Source organism: Lithobates pipiens, unplaced genomic scaffold, assembly GCF_037356315.1.
Source record: "Lithobates pipiens isolate NorthernLeopardFrog02 unplaced genomic scaffold, aLitPip1_a1.2 Scaffold_13, whole genome shotgun sequence".
Taxonomy (NCBI): Eukaryota; Metazoa; Chordata; class Amphibia; order Anura; family Ranidae; genus Lithobates; species Lithobates pipiens.
In genome coordinates this window covers 279,919,945-279,943,497 of record NW_027507718.1, presented here as the reverse complement: position 1 = coordinate 279,943,497, position 23,553 = coordinate 279,919,945, and the positions used below count along the sequence as shown (strand labels likewise).

Genomic DNA, 23,553 nt, shown 5'->3' with positions numbered 1-23,553 from the left:
ACCACCATGTTTGACAGTGGGGATGGTGTGTTGAGGGTGATGAGCTGTGTTGCTTTTACGCCAAACATATCGTTTTGCATTGTGGGCAAAAAGTTCGATTTTGGTTTCATCTGACCAGAGCACCTTCTTCCACATGTTTGGTGTTTCTCCCAGGTGGCTTGTGGCAAACTTTAGACGAGACTTTTTATGGATATCTTTGAGAAATGGCTTTCTTCTTGCCACTCTCCCATAAAGGCCAGATTTGTGCAGTGTACGACTGATTGTTGTCCTATGGACAGACTCTCCCACCTCAGCTGTAGTTCTCTGCAGCTCATCCAGAGTGATCATGGGCCTCTTGGCTGCATCTCTGATCAGTCTTCTCCTTGTCTGAGCTGAAAATTTAGAGGGACGGACAGGTCTTGGTAGATTTGCAGTGGTCTGATACTCCTTCTATTCCAAAATGATCGCTTGCACAGTGCTCCTTGGGATGTTTAAAGCTTGGGAAATCTTTTTGTATCCAAATCCAGGTTTAAACTTCTCCACAACAGTATTACGGACCTGCCTGGTGTGTTCCTTGGTCTTCATGATGCTCTCTGCGCTTTCAACAGAACCCTGAGACTATCACAGAGCAGGTGCATTTATACAGAGACTTGATTACACACAGGTGGATTCTATTTATCACCATCAGTCATTTAGGACAACATTGGATCATTCAGAGATCCTCGCTGAACTTCTGGAGTGAATTTGCTGCACTGAAAGTAAAGGGGCCGAATAATTTTGCACGCACCACTTTTCAGTTTTTTATTTGCTAAAAAAGTTTAAATTATCCAATAGATTTCTTCCACTTCACAATTGTGTCCCACTTGTTGGTGATTCTTCACAAAAAATTTAAATTTTATATCTTTATGTTTGAAGCCTGAAATGTGGCAAAAGGTTGAAAAGTTCAAGGGGGCCGAATACTTTTGCAAGGCACTATTATATTAGTTTTTTTTTTTTTTGCATTTGTAAGCTTATGTAGAATAGCTCAGGATCCCATTAAAATAACAGCGATTGTGAACTTAAAAACACATTAATGTCAAAATGGACATTATCCTGGTTGATAACTGCTTAGTCAATTTCAAATAATTGTGTGTTACCTAGTTGAAATTTAAAGTGGTTCTAAACTCTTGAGTTTTGTTTCCTTCGTGCATTCTATGCATGAAGGTAAAAAACCTTCTGTGAGCAGCAGCTCCCCCTTATACTTACCTTAGCCCATTTTTCCTCCAGTGATGTGCACAGGAGCCTCGGCTCTCCAGGGACTCTCCCTCCTCATTGGCTGAGACAGCATTCACAGCCATTGAGCCATGAGAAGAGAGAGGAGACAGAGCTGAGCCGCAGCTGTGTGTGTAAAAGGACATGAATGGGAGTAGCGTCTCAGAAGCAAGCCTGCTTAGGTGCCCCCACAGCAAGCTACTTGCTGTGGGGGCACTCAGCAGGAGGGAAGGGCCAGGAGCACCAGCAAAGGACCAGAGAAGAGGAGGATTGGGGGCTGATATGTACAAAACCACTGCACAGAGCAGGCAAGTATGACATGTTTTTTGTTATTTAAAAAGAAGCAGCCTTTAACCACTTTCAGACCGGACCATTTTGCTGGTAAATGACCAGAGGTCTTTTTACACTTTGGCACTGCGCTGCTTTAACTGGTAATTGCGCGGTCATGCAATGTTGTACCCAAACAAAATTTGCGTCCTTTTCTTCCCACAAATAGAGCTTTCTTTTGATGGTATTTGATTGCCTCTGCGATTTTTATTTTTTGCGATATAAACGTAAAAAGACCGCAAATTTTGAAAAAAAATGATATTTTCTACTTTTTGTTATTAGAAAAATCCAATAAACTCAATTTTAGTCATACATTTAGGACAAAATGTATTCAGCCACATGTCTTTGGTAAAAAAAAAGTCAATAATTGTATATTTATTGGTTTGCGCAAAAGTTGTCACATCTACAAACTAAGGTACGTTTTCTGGAATTTACGCAGCTTTTAGTTTACGACTGCCTATCTCATTTCTTGAGGTGCTAAAATGACAGGGCAGTACAAAACCCCCCCAAATGACCCCATTTTGGAAAGTAGACCCCCTAAGGAAATTGATAAGAGGCATGTTGAGCCCATTGAATATTTTATTTTTTTGCCTCAAGCGATTGAATAATGACAAAAAAAAAATTTTTTTTTTTTTTTTACACAAAGTTGTCACTAAATGATATATTGCTCACACATGCTATGGGCGTATGTGAAATGACACCCCAAAATAAATTCTGCTGCTTCTCCTGAGTACGGGGATACCACATATGTGGGACTTTTTGGGAGCCTAGCCGCGTACAGGGCCCCGAAAACCAAGCACCGCCTTCAGGCTTTCTAAGGGCGTAAATTTTTGATTTCACGCCTCACTACCTATTACAGTTTTGAAGGCCATAAAATGCCAAGATGGCACAAAACCCCCACAAATGACCCCATTTTAGAAAGTAGACACCCCAAGCTATTTGCTGAGAGGCATGTTGAGTCCATGGAATATTTTATATTTTGCCACAAGTTGCGGGAAAATTACAAACTTTTTTTTTTTTTTTTTTTTTTTCACAAAGTTGTCACTAAATGATATATTGCTCATGCATGCCATGGGCATATGTGAAATGACACCCCAAAATAAATTCTGCTGCTTCTCCTGAGTACGGGGATACCACATATGTGGGACTTTTTGGGAGCCTAGCCGCGTACGGGGCCCCGAAAACCAAGCACCGCCTTCAGGCTTTCTAAGGGCGTAATTTTTTGAGTTCACTTCTCACTACCTATTACAGTTTTGAAGGCCATAAAATGCCAAGATGGCACAAAACCCCCACAAATGACCCCATTTTAGAAAGTAGACACCCCAAGCTATTTGCTGAGAGGCATGTTGAGTCCATGGAATATTTTATATTTTGCCACAAGTTGCGGGAAAATTACAAACTTTTTTTTTTTTTCACAAAGTTGTCACTAAATGATATATTGCTCACGCATGCCATGGGCATATGTGAAATGACACCCCAAAATAAATTCTGCTGCTTCTCCTGAGTACGGGGATACCACATATGTGGGACTTTTTGGGAGCCTAGCCGCGTACGGGGCCCCAAAAACCAAGCACCGCCTTCAGGCTTTCTAAGGGCGTTACAGTTTTGAAGGCCATAAAATGCCAAGATGGCACAAACCCCCCCCCCCAAATGACCCCATTTTAGAAAGTAGACACCCCTAAATTTAGGGGTACACTAGTGAGACTAGGTAATAAATGGCGGGTGCCCTGAAACTATAAAAAAATAACTAACCAACCAGCGTCACCTGTAACAGTTATATGGTGATCACTGGTGAAAGGGTTAACTAGGGGGCAATCAGGGGGCTTTATGCGGTAGTATATGGGGGTCCCTGGCGCTATAAAAAGCTGCGGCGAACCTAAATACCTACCTGCCTAACTAGCGTCACCTGTGACACTAATACAGCGATCAGAAAAACGATCGCTTATTAGGCTGGGTTCACACTGGAGCGATGCGGGAACGCCACGAATGCGCGGCGGGTTCCCGCATCGCATGCCTCCCGGCGGCAGTTCACACTGCCCTATGCGAACTGCTGGGAGTGTCAGTGAAATGTTAATGACACCCCCAGATCAGTTCGCATATCGCAGTGCGATCTGCAAACTTGGATCGCATGGTGTGAACACCCATGCGATCCGATTCTGCTGCGGACCAAAAAAAGGGTCCCGTGCGAGTTTGCGGCGGGTGCGGCGGGTGCGACACGAATTCAGCCATACTATCTGTATAGCTGAACTCGAATCGCACAGAGATCGGATGTGATTTGCACTGCAGTGCGGTGCGAATCACATCCGTTCTCATAAACCGCTGCAATGTGAACCCAGCCTTAGTGACACTGGCGACGGGGGGTGATCACGGGGTTAAACCTTTATTGGGGGGGTTAGGGGGGTACCTTAGAACTAAAGGGGGCTAACCCTAACTGCCCTAACAGTTATTAGTCACAAATGACACCTGCCGGGTGATCAGGGGGTTAAACCTTTATTAGGTAATAAATGGCGGGTGCCCTGAAACTATAAAAAAATAACTAACCAACCAGCGTCACCTGTAACAGTTATATGGTGATCACTGGTGAAAGGGTTAACTAGGGGGCAATCAGGGGGCTTTATGCGGTAGTATATGGGGGTCCCTAGCGCTATAAAAAGCTGCGGCGAACCTAAATACCTACCTGCCTAACTAGCGTCACCTGTGACACTAATACGGCGATCAGAAAAATGATCGCTTATTAGGCTGGGTTCACACTGGAGCGATGCGGAAACGCCGCGAATCCGCGGCGGGTTCCCGCATCGCATGCCTCCCGGCGGCAGTTCACACTGCCCTATGCGAACTGCTGGGAGTGTCAGTGAAATGTTACTGACACCCCCAGATCAGTTCGCATATCGCAGTGCGATCTGCAAACTCGGATCGCATGGTGTGAACACCCATGCGATCCGATTCTGCTGCGGGCCAAAAAAAGGGTCCCGTGCGAATTTGCGGCGGGTGCGGCGGGTGTGGCGGGTGCGGCGGGTGCGGCGAATGGCTGAACTCGAATCGCACAGAGATCGGATGTGATTTGCACTGCAGTGCGGTGCGAATCACATTCGTTCTCATAAACCGCTGCAATGTGAACCCAGCCTTAGTGACACTGGCGACGGGGGGTGATCATGGGGTTAAACCTTTATTGGGGGGGTTAGGGGGGTACATTAGAACTAAAGGGGGCTAACCCTAACTGCCCTAACAGTTATTACAGTCACAAATGACACCAATGCAAAAAAAAAAAAAAAAAAAAAAAAAATGACATTGGTGTCACTGTGACTGGGGGGCAGGGGTAATTGGGGGGGTGATCGGGGGGTAAAGGGGGGGTGTGAGTGTGCCTGGCATGTTCTACTGTGTGTGGGATGTGTTGGTGCAACTCACTGATCCGCTCTCCTCCGTGTCGGAACGAAAAATACCGACACGGAGGAGAGAATACATCACTTCCTCTCCTGTGTTTACATTACAGGAGAGGAAGTGATGTCACCGGGGATTTCCATTCGTCGGGAGCGATCGCGAGGGGGTGGCCATGAATGAATGGCCGTCCCCTCGTCCGGGATCGCTCCCGAACGAAAACCGACCGCCGCAGGCACCGGGCGGGGGCCCGATCGGGCCCCCGACCCGCGGGAGGCAAAACACGTACATCTACGTGCTTATGCCTGCCCGTGCCATTCTGATGACGTAGATCGGCGTTAGGCGGTCGGCAAGTGGTTAATAAATTGCCTTTAACATGATTTTCAACATAGCTTCAATTTACATGATAATAACTGTTTGCGGTTTTTATTCATATAGTAATGTAATTTATTCTCACTTGACCTATGTGATAATAAGAATATTGAATGCAATTTTTCCATCACCGTAATAGTCTAAAGCAGGAAGAGGATACAACAGTATATTCCAGTGAACTTTTGTGACCCTGCTAGGGCTTGCCTTTTTGATTTCCCAAGAGCGTTTCTTTATAAGCCAGGTAGCAGAAATCTTGACATCTGACAAAATGTCTAATTGAATAACACAAAGATCCACCCAGAACCAATGATTAGGAAATGTCAGTTATGTTGAAATATTTAGCATTTTCCATTTGGGCAGGTTAACATGCTGTTCATTAGGTACAGAGAAATCGGTGCTAAGAAATGTATTGCTTACAAAATTCAAAGTGAAGCCTTGATGTCTGAGCAGGGTGCTTTAAGTGAAGGTAGATAAAAAGCACAGGCACATACAATAAGAACATTGTTCATAATGAGGAGCAGCAGAAGAGAATATGAAGGGACAATGGTTAGGCATCCTACATTTTCTAGGAGAATTATAGGTTTGACCTTGTATGTAATGTAGAGTCTGTATTCAAATATTCTTAATTAAAATGGGCTGCTTTTCATCTTAGAGAAAAGATATTGCTTGGAATATTTCCAATACTGGACATGGCATCTTATATAAGTCACAAACTGAGCATATGGGAAAAAAATGCAGAAACTATATTCAGTTGAAATAATACAGACAGCAAATATCAACTTTTCTTGCACATGTGCAAGGCCACATTTGGTTCTGTCCTCTATTGCCTCCCCCACCCCTCGTTGTTTAATGACATCGCCCAAAAAATAACCACTAGGGAGGCTTTGGAGGTAGGAACAGGTGGGCCAAGCTGAACTTTTATAGGAAAAGTCAAGCTTTACATGTATAAACTTACCAATTTCTGAATATATGAACTTTCTGGCATATAGTTTCTGGCAAACAATAACCTCCTCTTGCATAATTTTCATAATATGCTCAATTTGTATTGACCAGGGTTGCAATGTATATAGGCTAATGATCATCCAGTTATAATTTATAAAAAAATAAAAATAAAGAGCATTTTCTTTAAAATTTGTATTTATAAATAAATCAAAAAATGTTTTAGCACCACACAGGAATTCAATATATTTAAAAGTGATCGAGTTGGGGTCATAGGGTGTGATGTTCTCTAAAAGAAACAGACTTCCTGTGTAGTTTAAACATAGGATAAATATTGTCAACTACTGGTTTTTAAATTTCAAGGATTTTGAGCTTCTTAGGTCATTTATAATCATAGAAAAGTACTCTCTAGAAAGTAGGATATTTTATTTTTATTTGGAATAAACTTTCTATACTCCATGATTTCCCATTACATTAAGCTTGTCACTTGGGGGCAGGGGGGCTAGGCACAAAGTGCAGTTGGTTGTTTTTGTTAATGGGGAAAATGTGTTGATTTAAAATAGCTTCATCTCCGGAAACTGTATATTATTCATGAATTTGATTTAAAGGTATTTTATGAAAACCAAATACACTATATGGCCATCACATCTACCTATATGGTCAAAAGTATATAGACACCACTCCAAATTATTAAGTATCAGTGTTTCTAGTAAGGGGAAACTGTTAAGCTTAAGTGCAGTCAAAATCACAAACAGAAAGCTACGCACAAGGTACATAACGTACAGTTAGTACGATGTATCCCTTGTGGTAATTTATTTTCTGTTAGTGAAAATCTTCCTCCATCCTGCTCCCACTTCCACTACTGCAATCTTCTGGTGCGACCTGACTATGCCCACATTGCTTCATTCATAAAAGCCGAACTACGTTCTATTCTATGAATGGAACAAGACATAAGAATGGAGGATGGGTGCATGATTGATAGGTTTACTCCCTCTATTTATAGATGGTGTTCCATTCATAGAAGCTGTAGTAAGGCAGAAAGGGTGGCCATAGTCAGGTTCTCTTGATGACGGCTTGTGACAGCCGCTTAGTTGTAAGAACCCCCACACCTGAAGAATCCGCTGACAGGCAGTATAGAAGAGTATGGAAGACGTATCAGCACAAGGGACACATCCTAATAACTGTTATGTTAGTTATGTTCCTTGTGCTGATTTTTCTGTTTGTGATTTTGGCTGCACTTAGGCTTTAATGCTACTGCACACGATAACAAACAGACAATTGTGCACTTCAAACCTTGTGGCAACAGTCTGGGAATCGTATTTCTTTTTTCCAGCATGACTGTGCTCCTGTTCACAAAGCCGGGTTCAAAAAGACATGGGGGTCGATTTACTAAATGCATAGCGTCTGTGCACTGCAAATGCACCCACAAGTGCACTGCAAGTGCAGTTGCTCTAGTTCTGAGGGGAACATGCAAGGACAATAAAAAACTGCATTTTTGCTTACACATGATTGGATGAAAGAAATCAGCAGAGCTTCCCCTCAGATCTAGAGAAAATGCACTTACAGTGCACTGCTAGTGCACAGTATATTTTCCTTTAGTAAATCCATCCCATGGATTAATAAGTTGGTGGAGAAACATGAGTTGTCTGCAGAGAAACCATTTACACCTATTGAACACCTTTATGGTGAATCGGAATGCCAACTGTGGTCAAGGTCTCCCCATCCAACATCAGTACCTGGCCTCATAGATACTCTTTAGGATTAATTGGAAGAATTCCTACAGGCTCACTTTATAATATAGAGGAAAACACACCTCGAAGAGTGGAGACTGTTATAACCCCAAAGGGCGAACCAATTCTATATTGTTGCCCATGGTTTTTGGAATAGGATAATCTCATATAGGTGTCATGATCAGATGGCCATATAGTACCATATAGGTATAAAGAACGTTAAGATTTAATGATGTCTCTTTGAATATTGTTCCAAACTATCCTAATAAAAATGGCAAGTATGGGCAGGCAAATTTGCTAAGTTATTAATCTTATCTGTTAGCTTTCACTACTAAATATCTAAGCCTATCAGCTGCAATAATTAAAAAGGGCAAATGAAGTACGGTATGTCTTATGTCTAGATACCCAAGATATTAGTGTTATAAAAACACTAAGGTTACTTTTGTTTTTTTAATTGCCTCTTCACTTTACAGTAAGGTTGTCCCAGAAAATATGAAATAAAGTGTGCTCATAAAGAAAAGAAGTAAAGTAAAATATGTCATTCTCAGAAAAAGAAAGTTCCTGCCATTGCATTTTCATTTGCATGCCTTAGGCTTAAGGAGCATGGTTTTCATATCAAAGCCAATAGTTTACCCTATCAGGAAGCAGCACAGTATGAAAAAGGCTTTTCAGTCTTCTACAGCCATGCGCTGACAAGAAGAGCACTGGCGTAGGAGAAAGGAGACAATCTCACCCTCAGGAGGATACCCTGTCACAGGAACATCCACAGGGTAGAAAACAGGCACATCGTGGTACCATTCAGGCTGGATGGTCAGTAGATGCTCATCTTCATGTACAAGAGGAAGACACAGTCAGTCATTATTACATACAGACTTTAGAGTGTGCAGAGAATACCAATACACTATATCCATTGGACATTATTATGAGAATTGGCACAGAGAACAAAGATGACACTGATCATTGGGTTATTTGAGAACTACTAATAGGTTAGCTTTACCAGACTTTCAGGTAGGGACACAAATTAAGAGCTACCACAAATTAAATACCACAGAGCTGACAGAGGTTCTAACCATTTACCATTCTATAAAAAAAAAATATATATATTTGACCTCTCATACACTTGTATACAAAGGCAATTAAATTAAAACCCCTGCCAACATATTTGTTACTGTCTGTGATTGTTGGGTAGATTTCCCACCACAGGAAGAGAACCTTACCCTAACCTTCACCTAACCCTTAACACTTACCAATTCAAATCCATACTTACCTTCTCATCAATGATCGTATAAGGTCATCCCACACTGGGATTAGGGGCCAAAACCACTCAGTGTTTGCACACAAAATAAAAAAGCAACACCATTGTTCCAAAGTATAATCTAAATCAAGAAAGGAGTCCACTTCAATTTTCTGATTCACCTTTACCTTATGGTATTTTACCCTAATCTTTTTTACTTATGGTATGATTGTTAAATTAGAAAAAATATCTATGCACATCTTTTTGCAGGTAAAAAAATGTGCATTTATTATTAGGAGCCTGTAAAGCATTACATCCCACGATCAGCAGATTACAAGTGCAATCGCAGGCCCCTGCAGACTGTTAGGCCGCGTACACACGCGCGGACTGTTTGCCCAACCTTGTTCGTCAAACAGTTTCGGCAAACAGTCCGCTCAAAATTTGCATGAGCGGACTTGCCCACACACGAGCGGACTGTTTCAGCGAACTGTTTGGCAAACAGCTTCAACTTTTGAAATGAACGGACTCGCCCACGTAAGGAGGAGGCAAATCCGCCCATTTCGAGCGCGTGTACAGGTAGGCGGGGCCCGCGAAGGAGACGTCGCGGGCTCCGCCGCCTGGAATGGGCTTAAAGGGGAACCCAACGCCAAAAAAATCGGCGTGGGGGTTCCCCCAAAGTCCACACCAAACCCTTGTCCGAGCACGCTACCCGGCCGGCCAGGAAACCCATGTGACCAACCCATGTGACATATACCATGTGACACCGCCCCATTGTCACTATATAAGTGACCGCACAGCGCGGCTCTGGCATTCCGGCCGGAGAGAGCGACGTGTCAACATCTCCTGGAGAAGAAGAAGAAGAACAAGAAGAAGAACAAGAACGGAAGGCGGCGGCGGCGGCGACGACAGCGGCGACAGAAGACCGGGCCACCGCCTGTAAAAGAGCTACAAGAAGGCGCGGTGGCCCGGCAGAAGAACCAAAGGCGGCGACAGAAGAACGGAAGGCAGCGGCGACAGAAGACCGGGCCACCGCCTGCAAAAGAGCTACAAGAAGGCGCGGTGGCCCGGCAGAAGAACCGAAGAGGGGGACAAGACCCCCGAAGTCGGGAGAAGAGGCCGGCGGCGGCGAGGAAGAAAGCCGGACTCCTCCGCTAGCAAAAGAGCTACACACAGATAGCGGAGGAGTCCGGCGAGAAGACCCCCGAAGACGGAAGACCCCCGGAGCTGTGCAATAAAATATTTTTTCCCTGTGTTGTGTTTTTTTTGTTGTACTTTATTTCACAGGTGAATGGGTAGGGGTACATTGTACCCCATACTCATTCACATAGGGTGGGGGGCCGGTATCCGGGGGCCCCCTTCTTAAAGGGGGCTCCCGGATTCCGATAAGCCCCCCGCCCGCAGACCCCGACAACCAACGGCCAGGGTTGTCGGGAAGAGGCCCTTGTCCTCATCAACATGGGGACAAGGTGCTTTGGGGTGGGGGGGCCGCGCGTCCCCCCTTCCCCAAGGCACCCCCCATGTTGAGGGCACGCGGCCTGGTACGGCTCAGGAGGGGGGGCGCGCTCGCTCGCCCCCCTTTCCTGGCCGGCCGGGTAGCGTGCTCGGACAAGGGTCTGGTGTGGACTTTGGGGGAACCCCCACGCCGATTTTTTTCGCCGTTGGGTTCCCCTTTAAGTCCATTCCAGGCGGCGGAGCCCGCGACGTCTCCTTCGCGGGCCCCGCCTACCTGTACACGCGCTCGAAATGGGCGGACTTTCCGAGCGGGAACAGTTTGCTCATTTCGAAAGTAGCCTACACACGGGCGGACTGTTCGCTCAAACACAGTTTCAGCGGACAGTTTTTCGGAATTTCCGAAAGACTTTGTCCGTCCAACTGTCCGCTGAAACTGTCCGCTGAAAGCCCACACACGGGCGGACTGTCCGCCCAAACACTGTTCAGCGGACAAGGTTGGGCGAACAGTCCGCCCGTGTGTACGCGGCCTTAGTGTAGTTGTCTGCTAGTTACTGAATGACAAGAAGCCTCGATGATCTATTTAGAGTGCTCATAAGCACTCTGGTAGTTTATCAAGAACTACATGCCACATTTTTTTGAAATTGTGACTTCCGATGCGAGGAGAATATCCCTGGCCCCATCACAATGGGGGCGGGGGGTATTGCAGAGGCTGCTTATTTAGTAACATGTTACACCCTGGATACGGGTATAACATATAACATGTTATGCAAGCTGAACTTATCCTTTAAAGTGTTTACTGCAAACATAAGGTGTAGGGACATTTGTGTGCCTGTCAACATCTACATGTTTCTTCAAGTCAAAGGGAAGCAGTATCCTCTCTTGTCTAAAGCTGGCCATACACTAGCAGACTTTTTAACAAACAGTCTTACAAACATTCATATGAAAAATGTTCATCACATTTAATACATTGACAAAGGTCATTTGAAAATACTTCAAACATTTTATAACATTCAATTTTGGAATGGATACATTTTCCCAAATAAAAACCACATTCACTGTTAGAAATTTGAATAAAAAGAAAATGAATAAAAAGAAATCAGCAGTGCACTAAAGAGACCCATACGTAAATGTAGTACATAAAATAGTCATTTATTGAATGCTAAAACACACACACAATGTTCAACTCGGGAACTTATTCACAATTGTCTATGTGAAAGAAAGGTTCATATCGTGGTTATCAAACATTGTATAAATTGAGACACTTGAACATGGGTTACATAACGATACCGCCAGTACGCCAGATCACATGGGGTTAACACCATCTAGGCTCCCGATCTTCTAGGTGAGAAAGCGCATGCGTGCAAAACATGTTAGTTGCAGTCACTATGACAAACCGAAGTTATACGATCCAGTCCGCTAGGTTCTAGCTGCTTGGAGATGACGTCCGGCGCCCCAGACATCTCAGCGCTGTGCTCCGTACGACCGTAAATTCAGGCTGTGGTTTTGAGCTTCCTGCACGTCTGACAGCAGTGTCCGGACACAGCGGAAGCCCTGAACGGTGTCATAACAACATTCCAGTCGTATAAGCTGGCACAATGGTCTGGGAAAAGCTTTCCTCGCACAGCGAGGAATAGGATAGTATAGCCATAGCGTCCATCCATTACTGATCCCATAGCGAGCACCATACCCTGCCTATACCTTGGGACATCAGCTCACCTAGAAGATCGGGAGCTTAGATGGTGTTACCCCGTGTGATCTGGCGTACTGGCGGTATGCATATGTAATCCATGTTCAAGTGTCTCAATTTACACAAGGTTTGATAACCATGATATGAACCTTTCTTTCACATAGACAATTGTGGACAAGTTCCCGAGTTGGACATTGTGTGTGTGAGTGTGTGTGTGTGTTTTTTAGCATTCAATAAATGACTATTTTATGTACTACAATTACGTATAGGTCTCTTTAGTGCTCTGCTCTTTTCTTTTTCTTTTTATCCATTTTTTCCCCAAGTGGCGGGCAGCTGCACAAAGACACTCAAATTCTTCACCAACATTTGGATATGACTTGTTTTGAATTTATTCTGCTATAGACTGTTCATGGGAGCACCTAAAGACTTTTTTTGTGCATCACCACTGTTAGAAATTTGTTTATTCAATAAAACATATCCATCTTGCTCCTTCAGATATTCTCAGCAATGCAGTCAAAAATGAATGTCAATTTGACCCCGCTAGTGATTAGAAAATCAAACAAACATTATTAAAATAAAAAGTTACGAATCAAATTTTATTAGTGTACCGCCAACCTAAAATCCCTGTCATTTAATTATCAAAGATTAGGAAAAAAAAAAGAGCTTTTGTGGCCAGTAGAGGTTCTCATATTTGATATAGGAAACACAGAGGTAGGACAAAACAGTGGGAGGGTGTGTGTCAAAGAATCAAAGCCAATAATCCAGGGTCCTCTCAAGGCAAAAAGTAACTAATCCAAAGTGCATGTACAAGTTATCTCTACAATTTTGGGTAAAACACATTACAGTGGGTAGAATTGAGGTGGGCTGTGTGATGTTTACACTGCTTGCTGTATACATCTTTCACTTTTGGCTTCACTGCATTGCAGTTGCTCCTGTGCATATACCAGTAATATTTGCTTTGGTGAACATGACAGGTTCATGTCAACTATCTTCCTTGGCACAATATTCAAACCAATGACTGTCATTACTGTGAAAATGTTTTTTTTTTTTAACACTGGTGACAAAATAGTTTGTCCTTCAAAATAAGTAAATTCTATTTGCCTCTTGCACAGTATTACAGGACTAAACTTTTTAACTCTTTGTACTGACTCATCCTAATTATTTGGAAGAAACACATTATTACACCTATAATTGTGTGCAGAAAATTGTCAATTAGGGGAACCACAGAATCATACTACTCTATGATAAAACATTGAAAAATGACTTCAAAATGTACTGTCAAAGGCCTTAAAGTATCCCTTAAAGGTAAAGTATAGATAGTTTTGGATAGTGGGGGTAAGCATTAGACCCCCTTTCAGGGGATGTTGTTTGATGCCCTGGATGGACATAAACCAAGTTGGGTTGTACTTAGTTGCTGTTTACTGGTTTATGGAATAAAAAAAGTCTGCTCTTGATGAATGAGAGTAAGTGGTACATTGGATTAAAATAACAGCAGGAAAAATTATAGCTCATGGAGTGAAATTTTGCTTTAGAAAGAAAAAGCACCAAAAACAGAAAAAAACTACAAAACATAAAACATCTGTTCTTTTATATTTGAGAATTTACTTCCTATCTTGCCAAGAACATAGTTTTCAATTTATCAACTCATCAACAAAAGATCATTGAAAACATTTGCAAAATACAAGACGTATTACAAACGAGATGGCTACTAACAGAATGACTGATACCAAAAGAACAGCATGGTTAAAATACAAAATTACACCAGAGGACACTTGCAGTGGTCAAGGTAGATGCGTTTCACACAACAGAAATGTGCTTAATCAGGTGAGGGCAGTGTAGAGTTAACTCCTTCACTGCCAGTGTCATTTACACAGGAATCAGTGCATTTTAGCACGGATTGCTGTATAAATGACAATGGTCCCAAAAATGTGTCAAAAATGTCCGATGTGTCCGCCATAATGTCACAGTCACAATAAAAATTGTTGATCGCCACCATTACTAGTAAAAAAAAAATAATAATAATGCAAAAATATGTAGAAGAATACATATCGGCCTAAACTGAGGAAAAAAAGTTTAATATATTTTTTGGGGATTTTTATTAAAGCAAAAAGTAAAAAATATTGAATTTTTTTCAAAATTGTTGCTTTATTTTTGTTTAATGGTGCAAAAAATAAAAACCGCAGAGGTGCTCAAATACCACCAAAAGAAAGCTCTATTTGTGGGAAAAAAAAGGACGCCAATTTTGTTTGGGACCCATGTCGCCAGACCGCAGAATTGTCAGTTAAAGCGACGCATCGCCGAATCGCAAAAAAGGGGCCTGGTCCTTTGGCTGCAAATTGGTCCGGGGCATAAGTGGTTAATGGTAACAGTTTAATCTGCCAAATGATTTGTCATTTTGTTTAGCCTGTCTTATGATTCACTGGCTACATTCACAGCCAAGCGGGTGACAACCTAATTTTTTGATTTGCAGCTTCCCATATCAACTTAAAACCTCTGGTCAACTCCCTGGACAACAAAACAGTTTTATCACATAATTAACTGTCCAATAAATAGGTGGGTGGCACAGAAAGAAGAAAAGGCGAATGAGTATGGTAAATACTGGAGTCTTCCTGGTTATACAGTGTAGCAGGTGTACATGATTCATAAGAGTTTCTGAACAAAATCACAAAATGTTATCAAGGAAAACAGCTCACACATATGGATTACAAGCAGTGAATTTAGCTCCTAGCCTAGAGTTTTACTTTAGTTGCTAATGCAGAGCATTTATTAACTAAGTCAAAGAATAATCTCTTCAGTACATTGCTTTCCAGCAACATATACAATATATACAATATAAATGCTTTTAGCTGCATATGCACACTCAGTAACCACTTAAACAAGTCTGTTTATGCAAACACTGAAGCAGATTTGCCATTTAAACCAGAGGGCATGGATACATTTCAGTGGTAGAATGGTGAGAGGGATGTTGTTTTCTTGGAATAAATTAGGCCCCTACCCACCAAATGATCACCATGTGAATGTCATAGCATATATTAGTGTTTTCACTCCTTTATGAACACAGTCTACCTGGTTTTCAGTGGTGATCTGCAAAAGGCTAATGCACTAAAAGGTGAAAATGGTTCTAGATGTGTGTACATTGTTTTTAAGTTGGAAAAATATGTCTGTTTTAAAAATACCACTACTATACTGTAGAATACCTCTGCATGTTGAGGTTAATTTCATAATCAAACTGAAAGATTTTTCGCCAGTTTCACTCACCATCTGCGTATGATCTTTGATCATTCAAAATGAATTTAAGTTGATTTGGACTTTAAATTAGGCTAAACAGTGACCTGGAAATGACTAGATCATTTCTGTGATCACAAGCCAACAGTATTCTGAAAAACAGATCAATGCACTTGGCTTAACTTATTAATGAAGCGTGTTAGTTGTTCAACATTCAAGATAAAGAAACATTTTTACAACACTATCCGATTCCTTTGGGGTTTTTTTTTCTGTAATTATGGTAGCCAGTGTATACCAGTGTTTTAAATTGTTCCATCACAAATACTCAGACCATTAGGTAATGACTTTTTCAAGTCATTCCACATATATATCTACCACATCTACTGTCATGGTTATGCAGTAATCTTCCTCTGCTTACCTCTCCTCGTGTGTTCAGACTAAGAGACCAGCCACTTCTACCTGGTGCTTTTTATAACCTCTCCTCTAAGCATGGCTCCACCCCAGGCCCTATCAGGGAACCCTATATTAACCTGTGCACTGCAAGCCAGGGTTGCTGATTAACCATTGTATATTTGGCTTTGTGTTTCCTGCTTGCCGTGTGCTCTTCGTTTGTCTCTGTTACCGACCTTGGCGTGTTCTCAACGATTCCTGTCTGCTTGTGACCTTGACCTTTTGGCATGTTCACAACCATCCCTGTCTGCCTGTGACCCTGAACCTTTGGCGTGTACTCTGTTGTTCTTGTCTGCTGGTTGCCCTGACCTCTGCCTTATCCCCTTACTATTCTTGTCGTTCCGGCCTGCTGCTTCCTTCTCCTGTAGTCTACTGTGAGTGTGAGCTGTGAGACCCTAGGGGCCGCGACCTGGAGCCAGACTGCAGCGAAGTCCATCCTCACCACTGGAGGCTCTGGTGAACACCTGCTGGCTCTTAGACTCCGTGCCCTGGGGAATCTATGCTCTAGCTCCTACTGAGATCTGTGTTAGTGATCCAGTAGACCCATGTCCTGAATCTCCCTGGGTACAATCTGCAGCAGTCAGCCTAAGGTCCACTACCTAGCGGTGCACTTCCGACTCCTACGGAGTGCATCTGTCACCTGGTCTCAGGTGACCTGACATTTACTCTTTAAATAAATAGTTTCCAGGTCTGAAGGAAATCCAGCTAAAACTTCTTACAGTATCTCACTAAAGTAAGTACACCCCCATATTTTTATAAATATTTTATTATATCTTTTCATGTGACAACACTGAAGAAATTACACTTTGCTACAATGTAAAGTAGTGAGTGTACAGCTTGTATAACAGTGTAAATTTGCTGTCCCCTCAAAATAACTCATCACACAGCCATTCATGTCTAAACCACTGGCAACAAAAGTGAGTACACCCCTAAGTGAAAATGTCCAAATTGGGCCCAAAGTGTCAATATTTTATGTGACCACCATTATTTTCCAGCACTGCCTTTACCCTCTTGGGCATGGAGTTCATCAGAGCTTCACAGGTTGCCACTAGACTCCTCTTCCACTCCTCAATGATGACATCACGGAGCTGGTAGATGTTAGAGACCTTGCACACCTCCACCTTCTGTTTGAGGATGCCCCACAGATCCCCAATAGGGTTTAGGTCTGGAGACATGCTTGGCCAGTCCATCACCTTTACCTTCAGCTTCTTTAGCAAGGCAGTGGTCATCTTGGAGGTGTGTTTGGGGTCGTTATGTTGGAATACTGCTCTGCAGCCCAGTCCCCAAAGGGAGGGGATCATGCTCTGCTTCAGTATGCCACAGTACATGTTCGCATTTATGGATCCCTCAATGAATTGTAGCTCCCCAGTGCTGGTAACACTCAAGGCACCCCAGACCATGACACTCCCACCACCATGCTTCACTGTAGGCAAGACACACTTGTCTTTGTACTCCCCACTTGTTTGCTGCCATACACGCTTGACACCATCTGAACCAAAAAGGTTTATGGGTTCCAGTAACCCATGTCCTGAGTCTGCTTGTCTTCAGCAAACTGTTTGAAGGCTTTCTCGTGTATCATCTTTAGAAGAGTGTTCCTTCTGGGATGAAAGCCATGCAGACCACTTTGATGCAGCGTGTGGCATATAGTCTGAGAACTGACAGGCTGACCCCCCACCCCTTCAACCTCTTCAGCAATGCTGGCAACACTCATACATCTATTTCCCAAAGGCAGCCTCTGGATATGATGCCGAGCATGTGCATTCAACTGCTTTGGTTGACCATGGCGAGGCCTGTTCTGAGTGGAACATGTCCTGGTAAACCGCTGTATGGTCTTGGCCACTGTGCTGGGTTTCCGTTTCAGGGTCTTGGCAATCTTCTTATAGTGCAGGCCATCTTTATGTTGTTGCAGCGCAACAATTCTTTTTTTCAGATCCTCAGATAGTTCTTTGCCATGAGGTGCCATGCTGAACTTTCAGTGACCAGTATGAGAGAGTGAGCGTGATAAAACCAAAGTTAACACACCTGTTCCTCATTGACACCTGAGACCTTGTAACACTAATGAGTCACATGACACTGGGGAGGAAAATGGCTAATTTGGCCCAATTTGGACATTTTTACTTAGGGGTGTACTCACTTTTGACAGCGGTTTAGACATTAATGGCTGTGTGTTGAGTTATTTTGAGGGGGCAGCAAATTTACACTGTTATACAAGCTGTACACTCACTACTTGTAGCAAAGTGTCATTTCTTCTGTGTTGTCACATGAAAATATATAATAAAATATTTACAAAAATGTAAGGGGTGTGCTCACTTTTGTGAGATAGTGTATGTCCACAGATTACTGTACATTAGCAAGATCAGTAGATTGTAGAGCATTTTAAATAAAAATTCTCAGTTCAACTAATGATAATGGGCAGAAAAGAAATAGACAGTGACGCCTTATATTGGAGGTCAGTGTAGAAGTGACTCCTTACACTCATGATCAGTGTAGGCAGGAGATCAGTCTTCCACTGCTCTCATCAAGGAACACCTACCAACCTCAGAGGGGACTCTAGGGTTCCAAGTAAGGCTGGTTACAAAAGGTTCACTTTAAGCTAAATATGCAACCCTGGCTTATTTCTGTATAATCAGTCAAGAACAGGTAATTTCCAAAACTTTACAGCCTACCCCAATACCATCTTTGATTACCAGCACTGACCTGATTAAACCATTCTCTATCCATGCACTGTCAACCTGTGGAAGGAGTTGTTTGGGTTTTATCGCTAACTATGAGTATACATATTTATGAGCAGAAAAGCTATCTGTCCCATTTCAATTCAAACCTTATTGTCATTCCACTACATGTGAGGACATACAATAGAACAAAATGTGTCTTGCAGGATCACAGGGCTACGTACTAATTAAACATAATTATAAATATACAAAAATAAATATAAATCTACTGGACTTTAAACAGTTGTAAGTACGACTGCCATTCCAGATAAGAATTATTATTTTTGTTTAAGTATCATCTTTATAATTTTATATATTTATAAAGGTTCGGTTTTTTTCCCTTTCTGTCCCATCTATTGGACTTCACACAGTTTTGAGTAAGTACTATCTCTATTACAGATAAGAATTATACTTTTTCTTTAAGTATCAGCTTTATAATTATATATAAAGATTCTGTTTATTGCTTTGATTTCAGAATGTTTGGTTCACAATCAGTTACTGCATCGACTATGTTTCTTTAAGAACACATCAACATGTAAAAGGCACATTTATATCTTAGTAAAATCACAATGCAAAGAGTCAATAAAAATGTATACAGTACCTTGATTGCAGGTCTTTCCGGTGTAACCAGCATGACATTTGCATTTATTGGGACCTACGCAGTCTCCATGTTTACATGGTGGCTGACAAACCGCTACAGAAAGAAGATATGTACAAATTAAATCAGAGTTAAAATACTTGACAAAAAATATAATATACGGTACATTGATAGCTAAAGCAATACAAAGATATATATAATTTTTGGAATCCAGAATTGCTCTTGCCTATCACTGGATTCTGTTTCTTCATACAGAGCTTTTGAGCTTAATGTAAAACCACTTGTAAATTGTTGAGGCTATACTAAGTGAAATGTTTTGATTTTCCTGGAATATTTAGGTGTCAATGGTTAATATTCTCATAGCTTTATTTTTAGGATTGGCAAAATTCACAAATTGCTCTCCAAAGTGCCTGGAACACAACACAAACAAAATCAAAACTGCTAAAACTGGAGAGATAGTAATGGCCATGTGCACACCATTTCATGCATGTTAATGATACAATGTGCACTGACATTCATTTCCAGTGGCACCTTAATATACATTCCAATACCAAACAATTGCTCCTGTCCCTCATTGCACTGTAACACAAGATAAAGGACATATGCATATTTTTTGCAGTATGCTGGGAAAAATTAAACAGAAATATTTTTCATCCCATTGATATTTGTTAAAGGGTTAAATGAACAATTTTCTTTTTCTTTTGGATGAATTGATGAATTGAATTTTAGTTTTTGAATATTATTTTAAATAAGAGAGCATTTATACCTACATTTTCCCAGGACTTCCTTTATTATTCATGCTTAAAAAAATGGATCGTAAAAACATTTGTGTTGATGCTGTATCACAAATGATTTCTACTTTGTGTTCTTTATAACTTATTCACTGCACAGAAACTGTACAATACTTCAAGCCAGACATAAAGCATTGTTGAATCCATAGATGTTAAAAACCTGAAATAAGTTCTCATTGTTTTCATCGATAAAACAGAAGATAACCCCTGGATATTCCCATAGTAATAACTAGGGCATGGGTATGTTTATTGTACCTTATTTTAGAGACCATTCAGCTATCCGTATGTGCTCTCCTACAGGGTCTACCAGGTAAAATTAAGCAGAAGCAATGTTTACCTTGAATACCATGGAAATAACAGCTGCATTATGTACCATGGCCTATTACAACACAGTACCATTGAGATAGACTTCACATTTTAATGGAAATGCAGTAGAAAGATTAATTGTTTAATCATCGTTGGCCAGATACCGCCTTAAGAATGATAAATGGGGAGATGTCTACCTTGGTAACTGCTTCGTCAGTTGGCTCATGTAATTTAATAAAATATTATTCATAAATGTGGTAATTTTTCACCAATCTGATTTTCACCTAAATCAGACCAGTACAGGTCAACATGAATAGAAGTTTTTGCATTCCAAATAGTAGAAGAACCTGAATTTTGAGTACTGCAGTGATCTGTGATAGATGGCCCCAGACCTGGACTGGGGCAAAAAATATGCTTGGCATTTTAGGCTAAGCAGACAATTTTTCCAGAAACCAGGGATCGGGGGCAGGGCGTTTACGGGGCCTCCGCACTGTAATGTAAAGGAGCACTGTGATCTAAAGAGGGCTGCACTGTAAAGGGTCACTGTCATGATTACAGTATCATACCTTTACAGAGCAGTCCCCTTTATATCACAGTGCCCCCAGAAATTACAGCCCCCCATGAAGTGCCCCTTGGAGTTATGCCCCCTTTTTTTTCTCTATAATCAAAGTGCCCACTTTAACTCTTTGCTTCCCCTGCACCATCCTACCTTTGGCAGGGCAGAGGCAGGATGCAGCCTGTATGTCTACCACCTCAACGATGAGGTCATCTTATCAGCAGGGTAGGGGGCGGGAGGAGCTGCAGATTTGGATCATATTAAATGTTACCCATTTGTTAATATGAAAAGGTTTCCACTATCTGTGTAGATCTCAAGCTCTCTGTGCAGATTTCCTGGAAGAGCAGGGAGAGAAGATACAGGTATGGCCACATAGCGGGAGGTGAGCAGTGACTGCGGTTTGTGTTAGCTCTGTCTGAACCACGGTTGCAGACAACCTCCTGTTTTGTGGCCCGTTCATCACCAAGCCACAGACTGGTACCAGTTCTCGGCCCAGGGTTGGGGACCCCTGTATTAGCTAGCTCTTGTTAGGACATGTGGCCCAGTGTGCCCTATGGTAGATCACCAGAACATCATGCACCCCTTTATCTCCTTTAAGCTTCTTTATTAGTCACATAATTACAGAAGCAACATTTCAGAGTTCTTAATTCAGCCACTTTATCAGGCAACAGTAAGGTTCCCACTGTCACTGTTGTCTGAGGAAGGTGTTAAATTAATAGGTCCAAAAATGTTGCTACTGTATTTATGTGACTAATACATTTTAGTTTAAAACAAAGCACATGTGCTAGTGATCTACACTCTCTTCCAGTAGAAGACTGATTATGCCATGATTGTGTTGTAACAATCTATTATGACTCATCATAAAATTGTTTGTGCCAAATACATACATTTCTGTATAGAGGTGCCAAAATCACTTGAAAATAATGAAAATCCTTCTTAAAAAAAAGTCTGAAAAATCTTTGATTGCCCGAACAACTCTGGATTTTCTATAAGGTGTTTTTAAAGTATTTTTTTCCTAATCAAAACGGTTTTAAAAAAAAAACTTTTTGAAGGATATATTTTCCTTAAAACCCATGTGCCTACATCAACATGCAAGACTAGAGTTTTTCTCTACTGTATTTCCATGTAAACTATTATTATAGATCAAAGTAAACATTATTTGTTCTGTTAACAGAACTCAATTTCAACTCTCCTGACTTTGCAGAAGAGTATTCTGCTACTATACAGGTGCATATGCTATACAGAATGTAATCATCCAGAATAGCAAATACATGCTGTGAACCTAATGGCATTTAGAAGTGCACACTAAAGGCTTATATTTGAGTGTGAAAAGTGCAACAGCACAAGTTTGTATAAATTTAATTTTTTTTTCCCTTATATTTAGAAACAAACAAATAAGGCACAACAAAGATGTGATTACACACATTATTTAAAAAATAGTTTCTAAGACTGGTGTTATAAAATGAAGTGCGTCTTTTTAAAAATTGTCCATCAGAGATTCAGGTAAAGAATCAGAATCTTAATTTGATCTTAATTTGATAACCCACTGAAGGCCGATTCACACCAGTGCGTTTTAGCGCAGCTGTAAAAATCCAAATCAAAGGAAGGACATCTGAAAAACAATCATTTCAAGTGTGTCCTATACACAGCATAACGTTGCATTGCGTTGCGTTAAATTGCAAACAGACAGACATCATAATGTATGTCAATGGATGTCAGCGCATGTTAAAATGCGACTAAAATTCCATCCGAATTGTACAGGTCAGTGTGAATTTGCCCTTACATATCCCACCTTGTTACAATTGCTTTGTGAACAGATCAGTATTCCCCAGCCAAATGTGCATCAACAGGTGATTTGTGAAGGTAGAAAAAAAAAGTGGGTCCTAAAGCGCCTCTGTCACCCACGTGCTAAATACAGTATAAGTTTACATGTATTATATGGCCCCCTTGTGGCCCGGTGTGGAGAATATCGCTTCCTAGTTGGCTGCAGTGGAGGACCCCCCTGGTGGCTGGAGACAAGGAGTGGAGTTGGTCAGCTTTGTCTGATGTGCCTGTTTTTTATACTTGGAGGTGAGAGTTCTGAGAGCCTTTAATCCTCGGATTTATAATACTGCTTTCATCTGCATTTTTTTCACCATTGGTGCCTGTGAATTACACGTTGATATTCACTTTATGGACTTTTATATTTTGCTAAAAAAAAAAAATTTCATATACATTTGTAGTTTTTTATTTATTTATATTTCATTAGCACTCAGCACTTTATAAGGACTTTTTGATTGATTTGCGCAGGACTCTTTGTTCCCTTTTACTTCACCAATCTGGCCTGTATGGTAGAGTGGCCAGACGGAAGCAACTGCTCAGTAAAAGGCACACATAACAGCCCGCCTGGAGTTTACCAAAAGGCACTTGAAGGACTCTCAGACGATGAGAAACACAATTCTCTGGTCAGATGAAACAAAGATTGAACTCTTTGGCCTGAATGGCAAGCACCATGCATTGAGAAAACCAGGCACCGCTTATCACCTGGCTAATGCCATCCCTACAGTGAACCATGGTGGTGGTAGCATCAT

At 41.6% G+C, this 23,553-nt stretch overlaps 1 protein-coding gene across 3 annotated transcripts in view; it reads right to left on the bottom strand.

The window, feature by feature from the left end:
- Positions 1-23,553, bottom strand: part of NPNT (nephronectin) — a 148,222-nt gene that overhangs the window by 55,627 nt on the left and 69,042 nt on the right. For all 3 annotated transcript variants that reach the window (XM_077476670.1, XM_077476673.1, XM_077476671.1), the window contains one exon: positions 19,334-19,426. In XM_077476670.1, coding sequence (XP_077332796.1) covers positions 19,334-19,426 — 93 coding nt within the window. The remainder of the gene's footprint in view (positions 1-19,333; positions 19,427-23,553) is intronic.